At 40.3% G+C, this 19,079-nt stretch overlaps 1 protein-coding gene across 1 annotated transcript in view; it reads right to left on the reverse strand.

The window, feature by feature from the left end:
* Positions 1-19,079, reverse strand: part of sfxn1 (sideroflexin 1) — a 32,246-nt gene that overhangs the window by 11,044 nt on the left and 2,123 nt on the right. The window contains exons 2-6 of the mRNA XM_062045878.1: positions 10,152-10,321; positions 9,923-10,093; positions 4,361-4,459; positions 4,219-4,294; positions 3,853-3,938 (exon numbers count right to left, since the gene is read on the reverse strand). Coding sequence (XP_061901862.1) covers positions 3,853-3,938; positions 4,219-4,294; positions 4,361-4,459; positions 9,923-10,093; positions 10,152-10,315 — 596 coding nt within the window. The 5' untranslated portion in view covers positions 10,316-10,321. The remainder of the gene's footprint in view (positions 1-3,852; positions 3,939-4,218; positions 4,295-4,360; positions 4,460-9,922; positions 10,094-10,151; positions 10,322-19,079) is intronic.

A 19,079-nucleotide genomic window follows, 5' to 3' on the forward strand; every position in this document is an offset into this window, starting at 1 on the left:
CTATGCATCCATTAGATGGAGCTGCGCTAAAGGGAATGTCAACAAAACAGTCAGATAGGTCAGTCAAACTTTATTAATAGATTACAAACCAGCGTTCTGACAACTCTGTCTGAATAAACAGCTGTTTTATTATTTTCCCCGAGGTATAACATGTAGTGCAACATTTATATATCAAATAGTGGAGGGGAACTTTTCCCTGATTCAATAAACAGGTAAAAAACAGTGATACTGTTACGGTAAATCAAACGTTAGTGCAATCACAATATAGTAACACTGGAAATAGTGCAGAGCAATAACAATATATCAATAACTCAACGTTGCTCAAACGTTAATGTCACACAACACAACACACAAAATAAACATGTAAAGCTCACTTTATGAAGTTATTCCTCATCCACGAATCCCTCAAATTCTTCTTCTTCAGTGTCCGAATTAAACAGTTGGGCGAATACGGCATTCAACAAAGTCGTCATTAATGGAGTCAGTGTCGCTGCTGCTCTCTTCCCGTGTTCTGCTGCGTGACTGATCGTCTTAAGTTTAAACTCGGCGTGGTAAGCGTGTCTCTTAATAGGAGCCATTTTGGGGTTAGAAGAACTTCTTCTCCTACGGGGGAAAATGAAGTTGGCGGCTGCTTACCGTAGTTGCGAGACCTAAACTTTATGAAAATGAAGTTTAGGTTTGTTGTGGCTCAATATTGGTCCATATATAAGGCGCACCAGATTATAAGGCGCACTGTCAGCTTTTGAGAAAATTGGAGGTTTTTAGGTGCGCCTTATAGTGCGGAAAATACGGTACTTGTTAATAACTGAAATCCATCCATCCACATTTCTTAAACTTTATTAAGCACTTATTTCTTGGTGTTGTTTCAAGCTAGCCTAGCTATCCACATGCCTGCTCTCGGTGTGTAACATGATTAGCCCTCCAGTGATAATACTACCTTATAGTGATACTTAAGATACTACGAAATGCAGTTTATTTGCAACAATGATTATTGTTAACTTAGGGAAGTGGTTCCACACTGAGTATGGAGACACAATTAGCTGCTAGCTTGTCAACCAGAGGGGATCTTGTTAGTGATCGGCATTAATTGGAAATGGCGATCACTAGGGGAGTGGGGGGAGAATCGATTCGAATTCAAATCGCGATTCTCACGTTGTGCGATTCAGTATCGATTCTCATTTTTCAAAAATCTTTTTTTTTTTTTTTTTTTTTTTTTTTTTTTTTTAATTAATCAATCCAACAAAACAATACACAGCAATACCATAACAATGCAATCCAATTCCAAAAGCAAACCCGACCCAGCAACACTCAGAACTGCAATAAACAGAGCAATTGAGAGGAGACACAAACACCACACAGAACAAACCAAAAGTAGTGAAACAAAAATGAATATTATCAACAACAGTATCAATATTAGTTACAATTTCAACATAGCAGTGATTAAAAATCCCTCATTGACATTATCATTAGACATTTATAAAAAATTTAAAAAAAAGAACAATAAAGTCACAGTGGCTTACACTTGCATCGCATCTCATAAGCTTGACAACACACTGTGTCCAATATTTTCACAAAGATAAAATAAGTAATATTTTTGGTTCATTTAATAGTTAAAACAAATTTACATTATTGCAATCAGTTGATAAAAAATTGTCCTTTAACAATTTTAAAAGCTTTTTACAAAAATCTACTACTCTGCTTGCCTGTCAGCATACTGGGGTAGATCCTGCTGAAATCCTATGTATTGAATGAATAGAGAATCCTTTTGAATCGGGAAAATATCATTTTTGAATCGAGAATCGCGTTGAATCGAAAAAATCGATTTTGAATCAAATCGTGACCCCAAGAATCGATATTGAATCGAATCGTGGGACACCCAAAGATTCACAGCCCTAGCGATCACCTACTTTTTCAAGAAAATCGCCCCATATTGATCTGTGGCCGATCGATCGCCACATCCCTACAATGAAGGCTTATTATTGGAACTGATTATTTCTATTATCAAAATGTCTTATACAGAAAGTTATTTCCAAATCCAATTTATTTCATTGGGGCTGGAACCTCTTTAAACCTAATTAGGCAATGAGGCATCCCTATTGCCAGAGGAATTGGCTTCTAAAAAAAATAAAATTATTTAAATGGCCAGCAGAGGGCGACTCCAGCAGCCTGACAGTGTAAAACATGTTGGGAATTGAATCAGCCTTCCTCTTAGAGAAGGCCTGGGCAATTATTTTGACTCGGGGGACAAATTTTAGAGAAAAAAATGTGCCTGGGGGCCGGTATATCTGATTTTTAGGAACATTAATACAAAACCTCACAATAATGTCTGATTGAATGCTAAAAATATTACGACAGACCGCCTTAAAAAATTTAATTTTATGGAATTTTAACTCTTTTTACTGAATGAAACACCCAGAATGTACATGAAAATAAAGAATGGGGGGTTTACAATATTAACTATGAACGATAAACCACTGAATATTGACAACATATGAACATCACACTCTTTCTCGATCGACATATTTTAACAATCATACAAAAATGCAACAAACGCAGCAAAATATGAACACGAAGGGTAAAAATAAAACCCCACCTTCAATCTGATTTATCTGATATATCACTAAGCTTTACAACTTTCTTGTAAAAATCTACTTTCGTGTCTGTCCCTGACACCCGCATTTCAGGCTGGCCTATCTGGAAACGCTCCCCACCCACACTGCTTGGTGCCTGGTCTGAGCTGCTGTGACTTAGATGACCATAGTAACTAATTAGATGACCATAGTAACTAATTAGATGACCATAGTAACTAGTATATCATGCAAAAGCGCAGATTACAACCATTGGAATAGTTTGTATAGTTCAGGGGTCGGCAACCCAAAATGTTGAAAGAGCCATATTGGTCCAAAAATACAAAAACAAATCTGTCTGGAGCCGCAAAAAATTAAAAGCCATATTACATGTGTCATGAGATATACATTTAATTAAGAGGACTTAAAGGAAACTAAATGAGCTCAAATATAGCTACAAATGAGGCATAATAATGCAATATGTACATATCGCTAGCCTAAATAGCATGTTAGCATCGATTAGCTTGCAGTCATGCAGTGACCAAATATGTCTGATTAGCACTCCACACAAGTCAATAACATCAACAAAACTCACCTTTGTGCACTCATGCACAACGTTAAAAGTGTGGTGGACAAAATGAGACAGAAAAAGAAGTGGCATAAAACACGTCCTAGAAAGTCGGAGAAAGTCATACATGTAAACAAACTATACGGTGAGTTCAAGGACCGGCAAAATAAGTAGGACAAAACGGCGCTCGCCAAATACTCGAATCAGTGAAGCATGTTTAATACAAACAGTGTGATTTATAACAATTAGGGAGGTTTGTGTCATGTTTGTCCTCCTACAGAAACCATACTAAAACAAAAAAATGGATTTTTTTCCCCTCATCTTTTTCCATTCTTCATACATTTTTGAAAAATCTCCAGAGAGCCAGTAGGGCGGCGCTAAAGGGCCGCATGCGGCTCTAGAGCCGCGGGTTGCCGACCCCCGGTATAGTTCAAGACTTACGGTCATTTGAAAACATCACTGCACATCATAATGGCAGCTACACTTTCCATCTTAAACATCTAAAAACATTATTTACTTATTTACTTAAACTTATTTCCAAAAACTTAATGTCCGGCGGGCCAGATTGAAAAGCTTAACGGGCCGCATGTGGCCCCCGGGCCTTCATTTGCCCAGGTCTGTCTTAGAGTGTTGCTTGAACACACATACATGTTTAAATGACCATGCGTGTTCTTCTACTCCTTAGGTTAACACTGGGCCACGTTTTGGATGCCTTACCTTTGCCTCATCAGTGGGATGTTGATGCAGTTGGCAGCAGCTACAGCAGCAAATGGAACAAAGCGTCCAATCAGAGGTGAGACGTGCTGCAGCGAAAGAGAGAGGGGGCTTTAAAACACAGCAGGGAAGTGAAATGGTGAGGTGAAATAATGCGTGTGTGTTAAAGCATCCCCAGCATAAATCAGCATGAATAACACTGAGTAGGCGGGGAGGCGCGCCGATTCCAGAGCACGACCCCGTGAGTAATTAGGCTCCTCTCGGACAATGAGGCCATTTGTGAGCGGCTAACTTCACGTCAGCACGCCCGGGCGTTCGAGGTCAGCGCGTTTAAAATGAGACGTGGAATGGGGTTGGGAGAAGTGATACCTTTGTTAGTGCGTTTAGTCCGAGAGCGGTAGCGACCGCCCCGGTGGTGGCAGATACATACGCCGTGCCAAGCTGGCTGCAAACGAGAGAAGCACATCAGCGCTGAATGATAGGGTTAATGTGATCCTGGCTGCGGGCATACCTGACCGTGATGGGAGCGTCGCCGCTCCTGTTGGTGTAATTGACTATCGCGTTGAAGGACTGATTGATCCACTGCCAGAGCAACACGGCTGGAGTCGTTCTGAAAGGTGGCGAAAACAGCAAACTAATGGCTTTGCATGGGTTAGACTGAAAAAAACAGTTATATCTTTGTCTGAATTCAGTATTTTATGATATTCATGTTTTATTCAGGTCAAACAATCCTCCTGAAATTCTGTGCTGGTAAGTTCCCCCTAAAATTTTGGTGCGGCTAAGTACCGTATTTTTCGGAGTATAAGTCACTCCGGTCGCACCGGCCGAAAATGGATAATAAAGAAGGAAAAAAACATACACTACCGTTCAAAAGTTTGGGGTCACCCAAACAATTTTGTGGAATAGCCTTCATTTCTAAGAACAAGAATAGACTGTCGAGTTTCAGATGAAAGTTCTCTTTTTCTGGCCATTTTGAGCGTTTAATTGACCCCACAAATGTGATGCTCCAGAAACTCAATCTGCTCAAAGGAAGGTCAGTTTTGTAGCTTCTGTAACGAGCTAAACTGTTTTCAGATGTGTGAACATGATCACACAAGGGTTTTCTAATCATCAATTAGCCCTCTGGGCCAATGAGCAAACACATTGTACCATTAGAACACTGGAGTGATAGTTGCTGGAAATGGGCCTCTATACACCTATGTAGATATTGCACCAAAAACCAGACATTTGCAGCTAGAATAGTCATTTACCACATTAGCAATGTATAGAGTGTATTTCTTTAAAGTTAAGACTAGTTTAAAGTTATCTTCATTGAAAAATAAGGACATTTCAATGTGACCCCAAACTTTTGAATGGTAGTGTATATAAGTCGCACTGGAGTATAAGTCGCATTTTTTGGGAAATGTATTTGATAAAACCCAACACCAAGAATAGACATTTGAAAGGCAATTTAAAATAAATAAAGAATAGTGAACAACAGGCTGAATAAGTGTACGTTATATGACGCATAAATAACCAACTGAGAACTTGCCTGGTATGTTAACGTACAAACCCCGTTTCCATATGAGTTGGGAAATTTTGTTAGATGTAAATATTAACGAAATACAATGATTTGCAAATCATTTTCAACCCATATTCAGTTGAATATGCTACAAAGACAACATATTTGATGTTCAAACTGATAAACTTTTTTTTTTTTTTGCAAATAATCATTAACTTTAGAATTTGATGCCAGCAACACGTGACAAAGAAGTTGGGAAAGGTGGCATTAAATATTGATAAAGTTGAGGAATGCTCATCAAACACTTATTTGGAACATACCACAGGTGTGTAGGCTAATTGGGAACAGGTGGGTGCCATGATTGGGTATTAAAACAGCTTCCAAAAAATGCTCAGTCTTTCACAAGAAAGGATGGGGTGAGGTACACCCCTTTGTCCACAACTGCGTGAGCAAATAGTCAAACAGTTTAAGAACAACGTTTCTCAAAGTGCAATTGCAAGAAATTTAGGGATTTCACCATCTATGGTCCATAATATCATCAAAAGGTTCAGAGAATCTGGAGAAATCACTGCACGTAAGCGGCATGGCCGGAAACCAACATTGAATGACCGTGACCTTTGATCCCTCAGACGGCACTGTATCAAAAACTGACATCAATCTCTAAAGGATATCACCACATGGGCTCAGGAACACTTCAGAAAACCACTGTCACTAAATACAGTTTGTCGCTACATCTGTAAGTGCAAGTTAAAGCTCTACTATGCAAAGCGAAAGCCATTTATCAACAACACCCAGAAACGCCGTCGGCTTCTCTGGGCCTGAGATCATCTAAGATGGACTCATGCAAAGTGGAAAAGTGTTCTGTGGTCTGACGAGTCCACATTTCAAATTGTTTTTGGAAATATTCAACATCGTGTCTTCCGGACCAAAGGGGAAGCGAACCATCCAGACTGTTATCGACGCAAAGTTGAAAAGCCAGCATGTGTGATGGTATGGGGGTGCATTAGTGCCCAAGGCATGGGTAACTTACACATCTGTGGAGGCACCATTAATGCTGATAGGTACATACAGGTTTTGGAACAACATATGCTGCCATCTAAGCGCCGTCTTTTTCATGGCTGCCCCTGCCAAGCCACATTCAGCACGTGTTACAACAGCGTGGCTTCGTAAAAAAAGAGTGCGGGTACTTTCCTGGCCCGCCTGCAGTCCAGACCTGTCTCCCATCGAAAATGTGTGGCGCATTATGAAGCCTAAAATACGACTGTTGAACGACTGAAGCTCTACATAAAACAAGAATGGGAAAGAATTCCACTTTCAAAGCTTCAACAATTAGTTTCCTCAGTTCCCAATCGTTTATTTAGTGTTGTTAAAAGGAAAGTCCATGTAACACAGTGGTGAACATGCCCTTTCCCAACTACTTTGGCATGTGTTTCAGCCATGAAATTCTAAGTTAATTATTATTTGCAATAAAAAAATAATGTTTATGAGTTTGAACATCAAATATCTTGTCTTTGTAGTGCATTCAAATGAATATGGGTTGAAAAGGATTTGCAAATCATTGTATTCCGTTTATAGTTACATCTAACACAATTTCCCAACTCATATGGAAACGGGGTTTGTAACACACTGTAGAGAAACATTGATGACACTTGCTTTCAAAGGTTTGTATTGTTTCGGGTTACAGAATTTTTTCCCAGGTAAACAACCAATCAACTTGACACCTTTTTGTTAGCTTTCCTAAAAAGTGAATTAACGTACGTGTGTGAATGGTTAGAGTTAGACTGTTGTCCAAAAACGTTATGTAGCAATGTGGGTCCACAGAATAACAGTTTTCAGATATATTCCGACTTTGCTCATTTGAAGTGTTGTGAGTTCAACCGGACTTCGCAAAGAACAAGGGAGAATTCTTTTTTCTAAAATCATCACAAACTATGGTCACAACTGTCATTTCCTGTTTGCTACCATTCACAAACTCTTCAGTTTCACTTCCTTTACAACTCCTTTCGACATTAAAGTGCGATATATTTTTTCACAATAAAGTTGTGGGCATTAAAAATACAAGAATTCCTCCAGAATGAACAGCTATTCTGCAGCCAACCAGACAACTACCGGTACTGCTGGCACATTTTACTGAAAACCGTCAAATAGATCATCCACAGTCTGAGTCCATCAACATGCTGCCTTGAGTTACCTACTAGATGTCTAAAGTCTGTACTGAGCAGGTTGTTACCACAATTCCACCATCTAGTTAACATCTCACTTCAGACTGGAACATTTCCAAAGGCCTAAAAACTTAGCACACTGCAGTGATTTTCAAACTTGTGCCAGGAGATATCTGACACTTTTCTTTCCCCATTACCTTTTCATATAAACTTTGGATATTTTCTGCAATATAGACACAAGATTATTGAACACATTAAATTTAACTACCGTATTTTTCTAACTGTAAGTCGCAGTTTTTTTCATAGTTTGGCCGGGAGCGACTTATGTGTGAAATTATTAACACATTACCGTAAAATATCAAATAATATTATTTAGCTCATTCACGTAAGAGACTAGACCAGGGGTCGGCAACCCAAAATGTTGAAAGAGCCATATTGGAGCAAAAATACAAAAACAAATTTGTCTGGAGCCGCAACAAATTAAAAGCCATATTACATACAAATAGTGTGTCATGAGATATACATTGAATTGAGATGACTTAAAGGAAACTAAATTAGCTCAAATATAGCTACAAATGAGGTATAATGATGCAATGTATACATATAGCTAGCCTAAATAGCATGTTAGCATCGATTAGCTTGCAGTCATGCAGTGACCAAATATGTCTGATTAGCACTCCACACAAGTCAATAACATCAACAAAACTCACCTTTGTGCATTCACGCACAACGTTAAAAGTTTGGTGGACAAAATGAGACGGAAAAAGAAGTGGCATAAAAACACGTCCTAGAAAGTCATACATGTAAACAAACTAAGGTGAGTTCAAGGACCGCCAAAATTAGTAGGACAAAACGGCGCTTGCCAAATACTCGAATCAGTGAAGCATGTTTAATATAAACAGTGTGATTTATAACAATTAGGGAGGTTTGTGTCATGTTTGTCCTCCTACAGAAACCATACTAAAACAAAAAATATATTTTTTTCCCCTCATCCTTTTCCATTTTTCATACATTTTTTAAAAAGCTTCAGAGAGCCACTAGGGTGGCGCTAAAGAGCCGCATGTGGCTCTAGAGCCGCGGGTTGCCGACCCCTGGACTAGACGTATAAGATTTCATGGGATTTAGCGATTAGGAGTGACAGATTGTTTGGTAAACGTATAGCATGTTCTATATGTTATAGTTATTTGAATGACTCTTACCATAATATGTTACGTTAACATACCAGGCACGTTCTCAGTTGGTTATTTATGCCTCATATAACGTACACTTATTCAGCCTGTTGTTCACTATTCTTTATTTATTTTAAATTACCTTTCAAATGTCTATTCTTGGTGTTGGCTTTTATCAAATACATTTCCCCAAAAAATGCGACTTATACTCCAGTGCGACTTATATATGTTTTTTTCCTTCTTTATTATGCATTTTCGGCCGGTGCGACTTATACTCCGGAGCGACTTATACTCTGGAGCGACTTATACTCCGAAAAATACGGTATATCTGTTTTTAGGAACACTAATACAAAACCTCACAATAATGTCCGATTGAAAGCTAAAAACGTTACGACAGACCGCCTTAAAAAACTAATGGAATTTTACATATTTTTTCCTAAATGAGAATATACATGAAAATAAAGAACGTAGGATTTACAATATTAACTATGAATGATAAAACACTGAATATTGACAACATATGAACATCACACCCCCTCTCCATCCACATATTTTACAATCAAGCGAAACGCAACAAAAATGCAACAAACACAGCAAAATATGAATGTCAGAATAATTGTATCTAAGTTAACACACAACTTTGTGTTACATTGAGTTCAGCTCGCCCTGTGAGAAGACAAAAGCTGTCTTTGATCCTACCAAGCAAAAGGCTTGTAAAACTCCACTGTGTACAATGGGAAGCGACATGAAGGCGTCGATTTCTTTCTTCTATTGTAATCCACAGGAAGATTTTGTCTTGACCCGAGCTCTACAAAGCAGAGAGGAAGCAGGGCCTGACTCCCCTCAAGGCACCTTTTCTTTGAACTGTTTTACGACCTTTTCTTTGAACTGTTTTGTGATAAGGGCGACGGCTGTTTACGACCCCCCTCCCTTAGAAACAGCTGTTGCCATGTAATCAGGGAAAGCCCAAATAAAAGAGGAGGCGTACAATCTTTCGTCAGAGCGTGGTGAGACACTTTACAAAGGGTACAGTGTCTACGCGTTTCTCCTCATTGAGCCAAATTTAATTCTGTCTCTGTTTGATTCCTTGCTTCTTGTCTTGTTTAATAGATGTCATCAGTGTTTGAACCTGACAATGAACGCGAAGGGTAAAAAAAAAACAAAGATTCACAGCCCTACAAATTAAGCTGGTTTGGGGGGAATTGTCCACGGACAAATAACGAAATCCTGCAAGTTCTTACTTGTAAAAGGTCATCATGCACCCAGTGATGGTCATGTTCATTGGGACCTGCGCTGACATGCGGCCAATCAGGATCATCTTCTCTCCAGTGTCGGGGTGGAATGCCGAGTCAAAAACATATTTGGCTCGCCACAGCTCGTCTTCCGTCAGCCCCGGGGAGACTATACCTTGCCTGGAATAGCGTAAACAGTCTGATAAGAGCTCCCGATTGATGTCGTGGCCTCACCCACCTGTAGTCTGTGACGATTTTGTGCGCGTGTGCTAGTTGTTCGTTGGTGAGGAGGACGTTCCGCGGGTCGGTGACGGTGAAGAAGTGCTTAGCACGGCCCACGATGGTGCTCTGGTCCCAGCGGGGCTCCTTGATGTTTATGGACGTGGAGAGCTCTGCAGCCATATTAATCTGGGGAAAGGAACATCAGGTTTTATGTCAATCATCAAATAGCAGAACTGTCTCAAAAAGCCCAATTAATGCACAGCTGAGAGTATGTTAGGATTCATGCACAAGATGAATGTACAAAACCCAAAACCAGTGGAGTTAGCACGTTGTGTAATTCGCAAATAAAAACAGAATATAATGATTTGCAAATCCTTTTCAACTTATATTCAATTGAATAGACTGCAAAGACAAGATATTTAATGTTAAACTGAGAAACTTTTTTTTTTTTTTTTGCAAATAATCATTAACTTAATTTAATGGCAGTAACACATTGCAAAAAAGTTAGCACAAGGACATTTTTACCACTGTGTTACATGGCCTTTCCTTTTAACAACACTCAGTAAACGTTTGGGAACTGAGGAGACACATTTTTGAAGCTTCTCAGATGGAATTCTTTCCCATTCTTGCTTGATGTACAGCTTAAGTTGTTCAACAGTCCGGGGGTCTCCCTTGTGCTATTTTAGGCTTCATAATGTGCAACACATTTTCAATGGGAGACAGGTCTGGACTACAGGCAGGCCAGTCTAGTACCCGCACTCTTTTACTATGAAGCCACATTGATGTAACACGTGGCTTGGCATTGTCTTGCTGAAATAAGCAGGGGCGTCCATGAAAAAGGAAGTTGCTTGGTGATATCCTTTACACACTGAGGTCAGTTTTTGATGCAGTAACGCCTGAGGGATCGAAGGTCAAGACTTTGCCGTTTACGTGCAGTGATTTCTCCAGATTCTCTGAACCTTTTGATGATATTACGGACCGTAGATGGTGAAATCCCTAAATTCCTTGCAATAGCTGGTTGAGAAATGTTCTTAAACTGTTGGACAATTTGCTCACGCATTTGTTGACAAAGTGGTGACCCTCGCCCCATCCTTGTTTGTGAACAACTGAGCATTTCATGGGAGCTGCTTGTATACCCAATCATGCACCCGGGATGTTCCAAGTAAGTGTTGGACGCGCATTCCTCAACTTTCTCAGTCTTTTTTGCCACTTGTGCCAGCTTTTTTTAAACATGTCGCAGGCATCAAATTCCAAATGAGCTAATATTTGCAAAAGATAACAAAGTTTACCAGTTCGGACATTAAATATCTTGTCTTTGCAGTCTATTCAATTGAATATAAGTTGAAAAGGATTTGCAAATCATTGTATTCTGTTTTTATTTACCATTTACACAACGTGACAACTTCACTGGTTTTGGGTTTTGTACATGTACTCTGGAAGGAGAACTCCTCACTCTAAACACCTGCACGGTACCTACTCGGTTCACTTTGGCGCCTTTCCATTGCCCGACCTAGCTACTGGGGGGCATCTAGCTGTAGCCTTACAGCTTTTGGGGAGAAGGAATGACAACACATTAGCCAACATTAGCTCAGCAGTCTGTCCAGGATTTCGCTGGCTTTTTTTTGTGGTTGTTGCCTGAATTTGCAGCAGCTTTTAAAAAATAAAAATAAAATCTAATATATATCAATGTTTGGGGGCGGCGTGGCGAAGTTGGTAGAGTGGCCGTGCCAGTAATCGGAGGGTTGCTGGTTACTGGGGTTCAATCCCCGCCTTCTACCATCCTAGTCACGTCCGTTGTGTCCTTGGTCAAGACACTTCACCCTTGCCCCTGATGGGTGCTGGTAGCGCCTTGCATGGCAGCTCCCTCCATCAGTGTGTGAATGTGTGTGTGAATGTGGAAATACTGTCAAAGTGCTTTGAGTACCTTGAAGGTAGAAAAGCGCTATACAAGTATAACCTATTTATCATTATTTATAATGTTTGAAGTGTTCCTTGTAACCTTCACCTTGAAAAACAAATACTGTATTGATGTTTTACTCATTTTATACCACACTAACTTAGCAGTAGACACTAGAAGCACATACTCAAGAGCTTATTGTCAAATGACCTAATAATAGTGATAATTACAATTATAGAAAAAACCCACCACCAAAGTCTTCCTTATTGATCGTCTTTTATGCTTGGAAAGTGTTTACGTTCCAACACGTCCACCCTCTACAGCGCTCATTTTGGTGGTTAAATTAGAGACCATGAGAGATTATCATCACACTTCAACATCTCCAGCATGTAAATGCTGCCTCATTGCAAGGTCAGCATTGCAAATCGGTTCTTAATTGCCTTACCGTGGATACATAGAGCTAAAATAAATACATGAATGCATGTCAACTGAATGTTTATATAGTACGTTACCCAGAAGGCTTAGCGCCGTAGACAGGAACAGGAAGTAGGTCTAAGCTAAGCAGGTACATTCTGATATGAGCGCAATAAAATATTGTTACAAGTTGTCTGCAAGACTACACAAGAAACAAAGTTTTGATTCCTAGTGCGCCTCTCAAACTTTGTTCACACAGTACCACCTCCTCCAGTACTACCATAATGTCCAACTTAAAATACAGTAGCGTAGTAGGCCTAAGTCAGACCTCGGTAAATTAAGGCCCCAAATATTTTTTTAAGATCTTTAAGATGGAAACTTTAACTGCCATTATGATGTGCAGTGATGTTTTCAAATGACCGTAAGTCTTGAACTATACAAAGTATTTCTATGGTTGGAATCTGCGCTTTTGCATGATATACTAGTTACTATGGTAATCTAATTAGTTACTATGGTAATCTAAGTCACAGCTCAGACAAGGTACCAAGCACTGTGGGTGAGGAGCGTTTCCACAGAGTGTTTCCAGAGCGAGCCTGAAAATGCGGGTGTCAGGGACAGACGCTGAAGGAGATTTTTACAACAAAGTTCTAAAGCTTAGTGATATGTCAGATTGTAGGTGGGTTTTTTTTTACTCTTCGCATTCATATTTCGCTGTGTTTGTTGCATTTTCATTGCGTTTCGCTTGATTGTAAAATATGTCGATGGAGAGGGGGTGTGACGTTCATATGTTGTTAATATTGTAAATCCCACATTCTTTATTTTTATGTACATTCTGGGTGTCTCATTCAGTAAAAAAATTTAAAATTCCATTCCGTTTTTTAAGGCGGTCTGTCATAACGTTTTTAGCATTCAATCAGACATTATTGTGAGGATTTGTATTAGTGTTCCTAAAAATAGATATACCGGTCCCCAGACACTTTTTTTTTCTCTAGATTTGGCCCCCCGAGTCAAAATAATTGCTCAGGCCTGGCCTAAGTACTCATTAAAAACAAATCAGATGTTTTATTTAACAAGTTTATGTAATATTTTGGCCACTGCAACATGACACAGTTTGAAGAGTAACACTGTTAAAAACGACTTCAATCAAGTGAGTATTTGGTGTATCAAAGTTTGAGAATCGCTGGATTAGACGGTTGAAGTGCCTGTTTGAGATTGGCGGAAAAAAACGCTGGCCGAAAAGTGCGGACTACGGACAAAGTTGCGAGGCCACGCTTGATTCGTGAATTGGGTCGATGGCAACGTCGCAAATTCCACGAGGGACTGACTCGGCATGTTCCAGCGTCTTGGCTGACAGCTAATTATTTTTACTTGGGAGGCCAAATGTAGAGAAAAAATGTGTCTGGGGGCCGGTATATCTACTTTTAGGAACACTAATACAAAACCTCACAATAATGTCTGATTAAAAGCTAAAAACTTTATGACAGACCGCCTTGAAAACGGAATGGAATTGTAATTTTTTTTACGGAATGAGACACCCAGAATGTACATGAAAATAAAGAATGTGGGATTTACAATATTAACTATGAACGCTAAAACACTGAATATTGACAACATATGAACGTCACACCCCCTCTCCATCGACAGTCAAGCGAAACACCCATAACAGTTGGATACAAGATGTCTTGCGGTGTCTACAATTAGAGAAGCTTCGGTTCTTGCAGAAAGGATCTGTGTCATCTTTCCATAAAACTTGGGGCCCCCTCTTAGACCTTATTAGGGACAAGCTTGACATCACCCCAAGCGATTCGAGTAACACAATTTAGACAGAGCTGACCGCTGAAGCACCCAACCCCACCCCCTGACCCCCATTCCTTGTGTTTATTTACTTTTACGTTATATTTTATTGTATATCTTATGTATTATTTATGTATTTATTTTACCTTATCTATTTTTTTATTTATCTTTAATACATTTTGTTAGATTGAATCTATGTTTGTATATATTCATGTGTGTCTATATTTGTTATGGGCACTAGGTGACAATTACCTTGGGAATTGAGTGGGTGGGTATTGTAAGGGGTGGGGCTTCAGTGTTTCCCATTAACTGCCAAGATACCTGTGGCGGTGGGGGCGTGGCTATGGGCGTGGTCACCATGACATCATCGAGTAATTTGCATAATTTACTACAATGATTTGATTTTCTCTAAAAAGGCTCAAAAAATGTATACTTACTAATTAATAATAACAGTTTTGTTTTAAATGTCCATCCATCCATCCATCCATCCATTTTACAATATAATTACAACACTTTATGTACATATTTATATACAGATTTGAACAATAAGTTATTCACAGTCATGACAGAATCAGTTCCAGGCTGCCGTTGGATTCTGAAGGGACTTGAAAAGTTGGTGGAGTGGGCCCGGATGCGTTTCAAACCCGCCAAATCCAGATCAATGGTGCTGAAGAAGGGGAAGGTGGAGGACAAGTTCCGGTTTAACATCACAGGCACGGCCATTCCAACAATCTCAGAGAAGCCAGTCAAGAGCTTGGGCAAGGTTTTTGACTGCTCTTTGAGAGACACAACCTCCATCCAGTCGACATGCGCTGAGTTGGATGGCTGGCTGAAATCCGTGGACAAGTCAGGCTTACCTGGGAAGTTTAAAGCCTGGATTTACCAGCATGGCATTCTTCCCAGGATCCTGTGGCCCCTCCTCATCTACTCGTTCCCCATCTCGACAGTTGAGATCCTAGAACGGAGGGTCAGCAACCACCTCCGGAGATGGCTGGGACTACCTAAGAGCCTGAGTAGCATTGCACTCTACGGGAACAGCAACAAACTGCAGTTGCCTTTCAAATCCTTGGAGGAGGAATTTAAGGTAACTAGAGCCAGAGAAGTGGTACAGTACAGGGACTCAAGTGATCCGAAGGTGGCCAAAGCAGGGATCCAAGTGAGGACTGGCAGGAAATGGAGGGCAGAGGAAGCAGTTCAAGAGGCAGATGCAAGGCTGCGACACAGGAGCCTGGTTGGAGCAGTCACACGGGGTCGAGCTGGGCTAGGATTCTTTCCAACTCCCCAACTGAACACTAGGGGGAAAGAAGGCCGACGTCTTGTTCAGGATGAGGTGAGAGCGGCAGTGGAGGAGACAAGAACCTGCAAGGCTGTTGGAATGAAGCAACAGGGAGCTTGGACAAGATGGGACAATGCGGTTGAGAGGAGAGTGACCTGGGCTGAGATTTGGAAAGCCGAGCCGCAACGCATCAAATTTCTCATCCAGGCAGTGTATGATGTGCTCCCAAGCCCTTCAAACCTGCACACATGGGGCATAGCAGAGACACCAGCATGCCCACTGTGCTCCAAGCGAGGAACCCTGGAACATATCCTCAGTTGCTGTACAAGGGCACTTGGAGATGGAAGGTACAGGTGGAGGCATGACCAAGTCCTTAAGACCATCGCTGAAGCCATTAGCACAGGACTGGCATTGGCAAAACAGTTCCACCCCTCCAAGAAAACCATCGCCTTTGTCAGAGCTGGGGACACGCCAACTCCTGCTAGTAGAACATCAGCAGGCATCCTGACGTCTGCAAAAGACTGGCAGTTGTTGGTGGACCTTGAAAACCAGCTGAAGTTCCCCAGCCACATCGCAGTCACCACCCTGCGACCAGACATTGTCCTTGTGTCTGAGTCCACCAAACAAGCTGTGCTGCTGGAGCTGACAGTCCCGTGGGAAGATCGCCTGGAAGAAGCCTTCGAGAGGAAGCTCTCCAAGTATGCGGGACTGGTCAGCGACTGTCAACAGGCTGGTTGGAGAGCAAGGTGTTTCCCTGTGGAGGTTGGATGCAGAGGATTTGCAGCCCGTTCCTTGGTCAGAGCCTTCAGCAGTTTGGGTATCGATGGAGAGAAAAAGAGGAGAGCCATCCGCAGTACCACCGAAGCGGCGGAAAGGGCCTCGAGATGGTTGTGGCTCAAAAGAGGAGATCCTTGGAGTCATGGTAGCTAGCGAGCCGTCTGGACACAAGCCGGGGGATTTGATTACCCCCGGTTGGGTCGCTTGGAGGAGGGCGTATGACCAGTTGAGAGACCCGAAACGCCCGGTGAATCCAAGAGGTCACTGAGGATGTGTCCAGACTAAGCATCAGTAGATGTATGTACACAGCTGAAATATATTTATTAATTGTGGTTCTTACAAAAAATATATCTTATAAAATATAAAAGATAAAATGTCTCAAAGCTCTGCCCCTTTAATTAGTGCATACTAAATAATTTAACTTGAGCCTACTACTACAACCATATTATTTACCAGCAACATAAAGTGAAACAGAGGCAGAGGTGTCCTGCCACAGTCAGTAACAAATAAACAGAAAACAGTAGTGGTGGTAGATAGACACAGAGCTTCATCAAACATCTGATCCACTGAACAAAGAGCTCCAAAAATCTTGAACTTTAGACTGCCATCAGTTTTACTCCCTACACTTAACCATGTGTTTCCTACTGCCTACAGACTTTGCACCCTTTGTTATATACACATGTTGTGTTTCTAATATAAATACATTTAATAAAGTCAAATACAAATAAGGCAACAAGAGTAGTATCCTACACTTCTCTTTTGTAAAGTAAATCTGAACAGCCGATATGGGCATCTACATCAACTATATGATATGCCTGAGAAGCTGGAGAGAACAAAAAAAAATAAATTATTTTTCATTTTTTATTTATTTATTTATTTTAATTTGTGGCGGACGTAATTCTTTCGTGGCGGGCCGCCAAAAAATAAATGAATGTGTGTGAAACACTGGGTTTATTATGTTACATATTGTAAAATGTGCAGATACCTCAACTTGCTGTTGCCATGATTCATCATGCTGTACTGTCTGCAAAATGCAATAAAAATATTTGGGGGGGAAAAAAAAAATCAAGCGAAATGCAACAAAAATGCAACAAACACAGCGAAATATGAACGTGAAGGGTAAAAAAAACAAAAAAACACCTACAATCTGATATATCACTAAGCTTTAGAACTTTGTTATAAAAATCTCCTTCCGTGTCTGTCCCTGACACCCGCATTTCAGGCTCGCTCTGGAAACACTCTGTGGAAACGCTCCCCACCCACACTGCTTGGTGCCTCGTCTGAGCTGCTGTGACTTACATTACCATAGTAACTAATTAGATTACCATAGTAACCAAACTTGCTAACCCTCCCGAATTTTCCGGGAAGACTCCCGATTTTCAGTGCCTCTCCCGAAAATCTCCCGGGACAACCATTCTCCAGAATTTCTCCCGATTTCCAGCCGGACCTGAGTGAGTACAGCCTGTGGTCACGTCCACTTTTCCTCCATATAAACAGCGTGACGGCCCAGTCACGTTATAACATCTACGGCTTTTGGAGCTCAGTGCGCAACTGCACAAACAACAAGAAGGAGACTATTATATATGTCTCCGTTATTCATAGGTTTATCTATAGCCCATAAAGTAGGCAGGCACGGAGCTATTTCTCAGCGTGTGTTTATTCAAGCCGGCACGTTAATACACTGACACACAACATCCGGATTCCCATCATGCATTGCTTCAAAAGGAGTGTTATGTGTGTGTAAATGTGTAAATAAATGAGCACTGAAATTCAAGTATTTCTATATATATATATATATATATATATATATATATATATATATATATATATATATATATATATATATATATATATATATATATATATATATATATATATATATATATATATATATATACACACACACAGTCGTATATAAGTTTACATATCCTGGGAGAATTTATGATGTTTTGGCCATTCTTCAGAGAATATGAATGATAACCACCTTTCTTCCACTCATGCTTAATGGTTGTGTGAAGCTATTTATTGGCAAACAACTGTGTTTACTCTTTTTAAATCAACATGACAAAAGAAAGTACCCAAATGACCCTGATCAAAAGTTTACATACCCCGGTGACTTTGTGTCAACTTTTGTGCATGTTATCAGATCAAACAGGTTTGAATGGCTAATCAAGGTTCCAATCCTCACCTGTGGCCTGTTTGTTTGTAATTAATGTGTGTGTATAAAAGGTCAGTGAGTTTCTGGGCTTCTGACAGACCATTGCATCTTTCATCCAGTGCTGCACAGATGTTTCTGGATTCTGAGTCATGGGGAAGGCAAAATAATTGTCAAAGGATCTGTGAGAAAAGGTAATTGAACTGCATAAAACAGGAAAGGGGTATAAAAAGATATCCAAGGAACTGAGAATGCCAATCAGCAGTGTTCAAACGCTGATTAAGAAGTGGAAAATGAGGGATTCAGGTAGACCAGCAAAGATTTCAGCCACAACTGCCAGGAAAATTGTTCAAGATCAGTGTTTCCCACACATTCATTTATTTGTGGCGGCCCGCCACGAAAGAATTAAGGCCGCCACAAAAAAAAAAAAAAAAAATTAATTAATTGATTTTTTTTGTTTTGTTTTGTTTTTTTGTTTTTTTTGTCCAGCTTCTCAGGCAAATCATATAGTTGATGTAGATGCCCATATCGGCTGTTCAGATTTACTTTACAAAAGAGAAGTGTAGGATCAAGATTTTTTTTTTGGAGGTCTTTGTTCAGTGGATCAGATGTTTGATGAAGCTTTGTGTCT

The sequence above is a fragment of the Entelurus aequoreus genome, linkage group LG04 (genome assembly GCF_033978785.1).
Source record: "Entelurus aequoreus isolate RoL-2023_Sb linkage group LG04, RoL_Eaeq_v1.1, whole genome shotgun sequence".
In the NCBI taxonomy this organism is placed as follows: Eukaryota; Metazoa; Chordata; class Actinopteri; order Syngnathiformes; family Syngnathidae; genus Entelurus; species Entelurus aequoreus.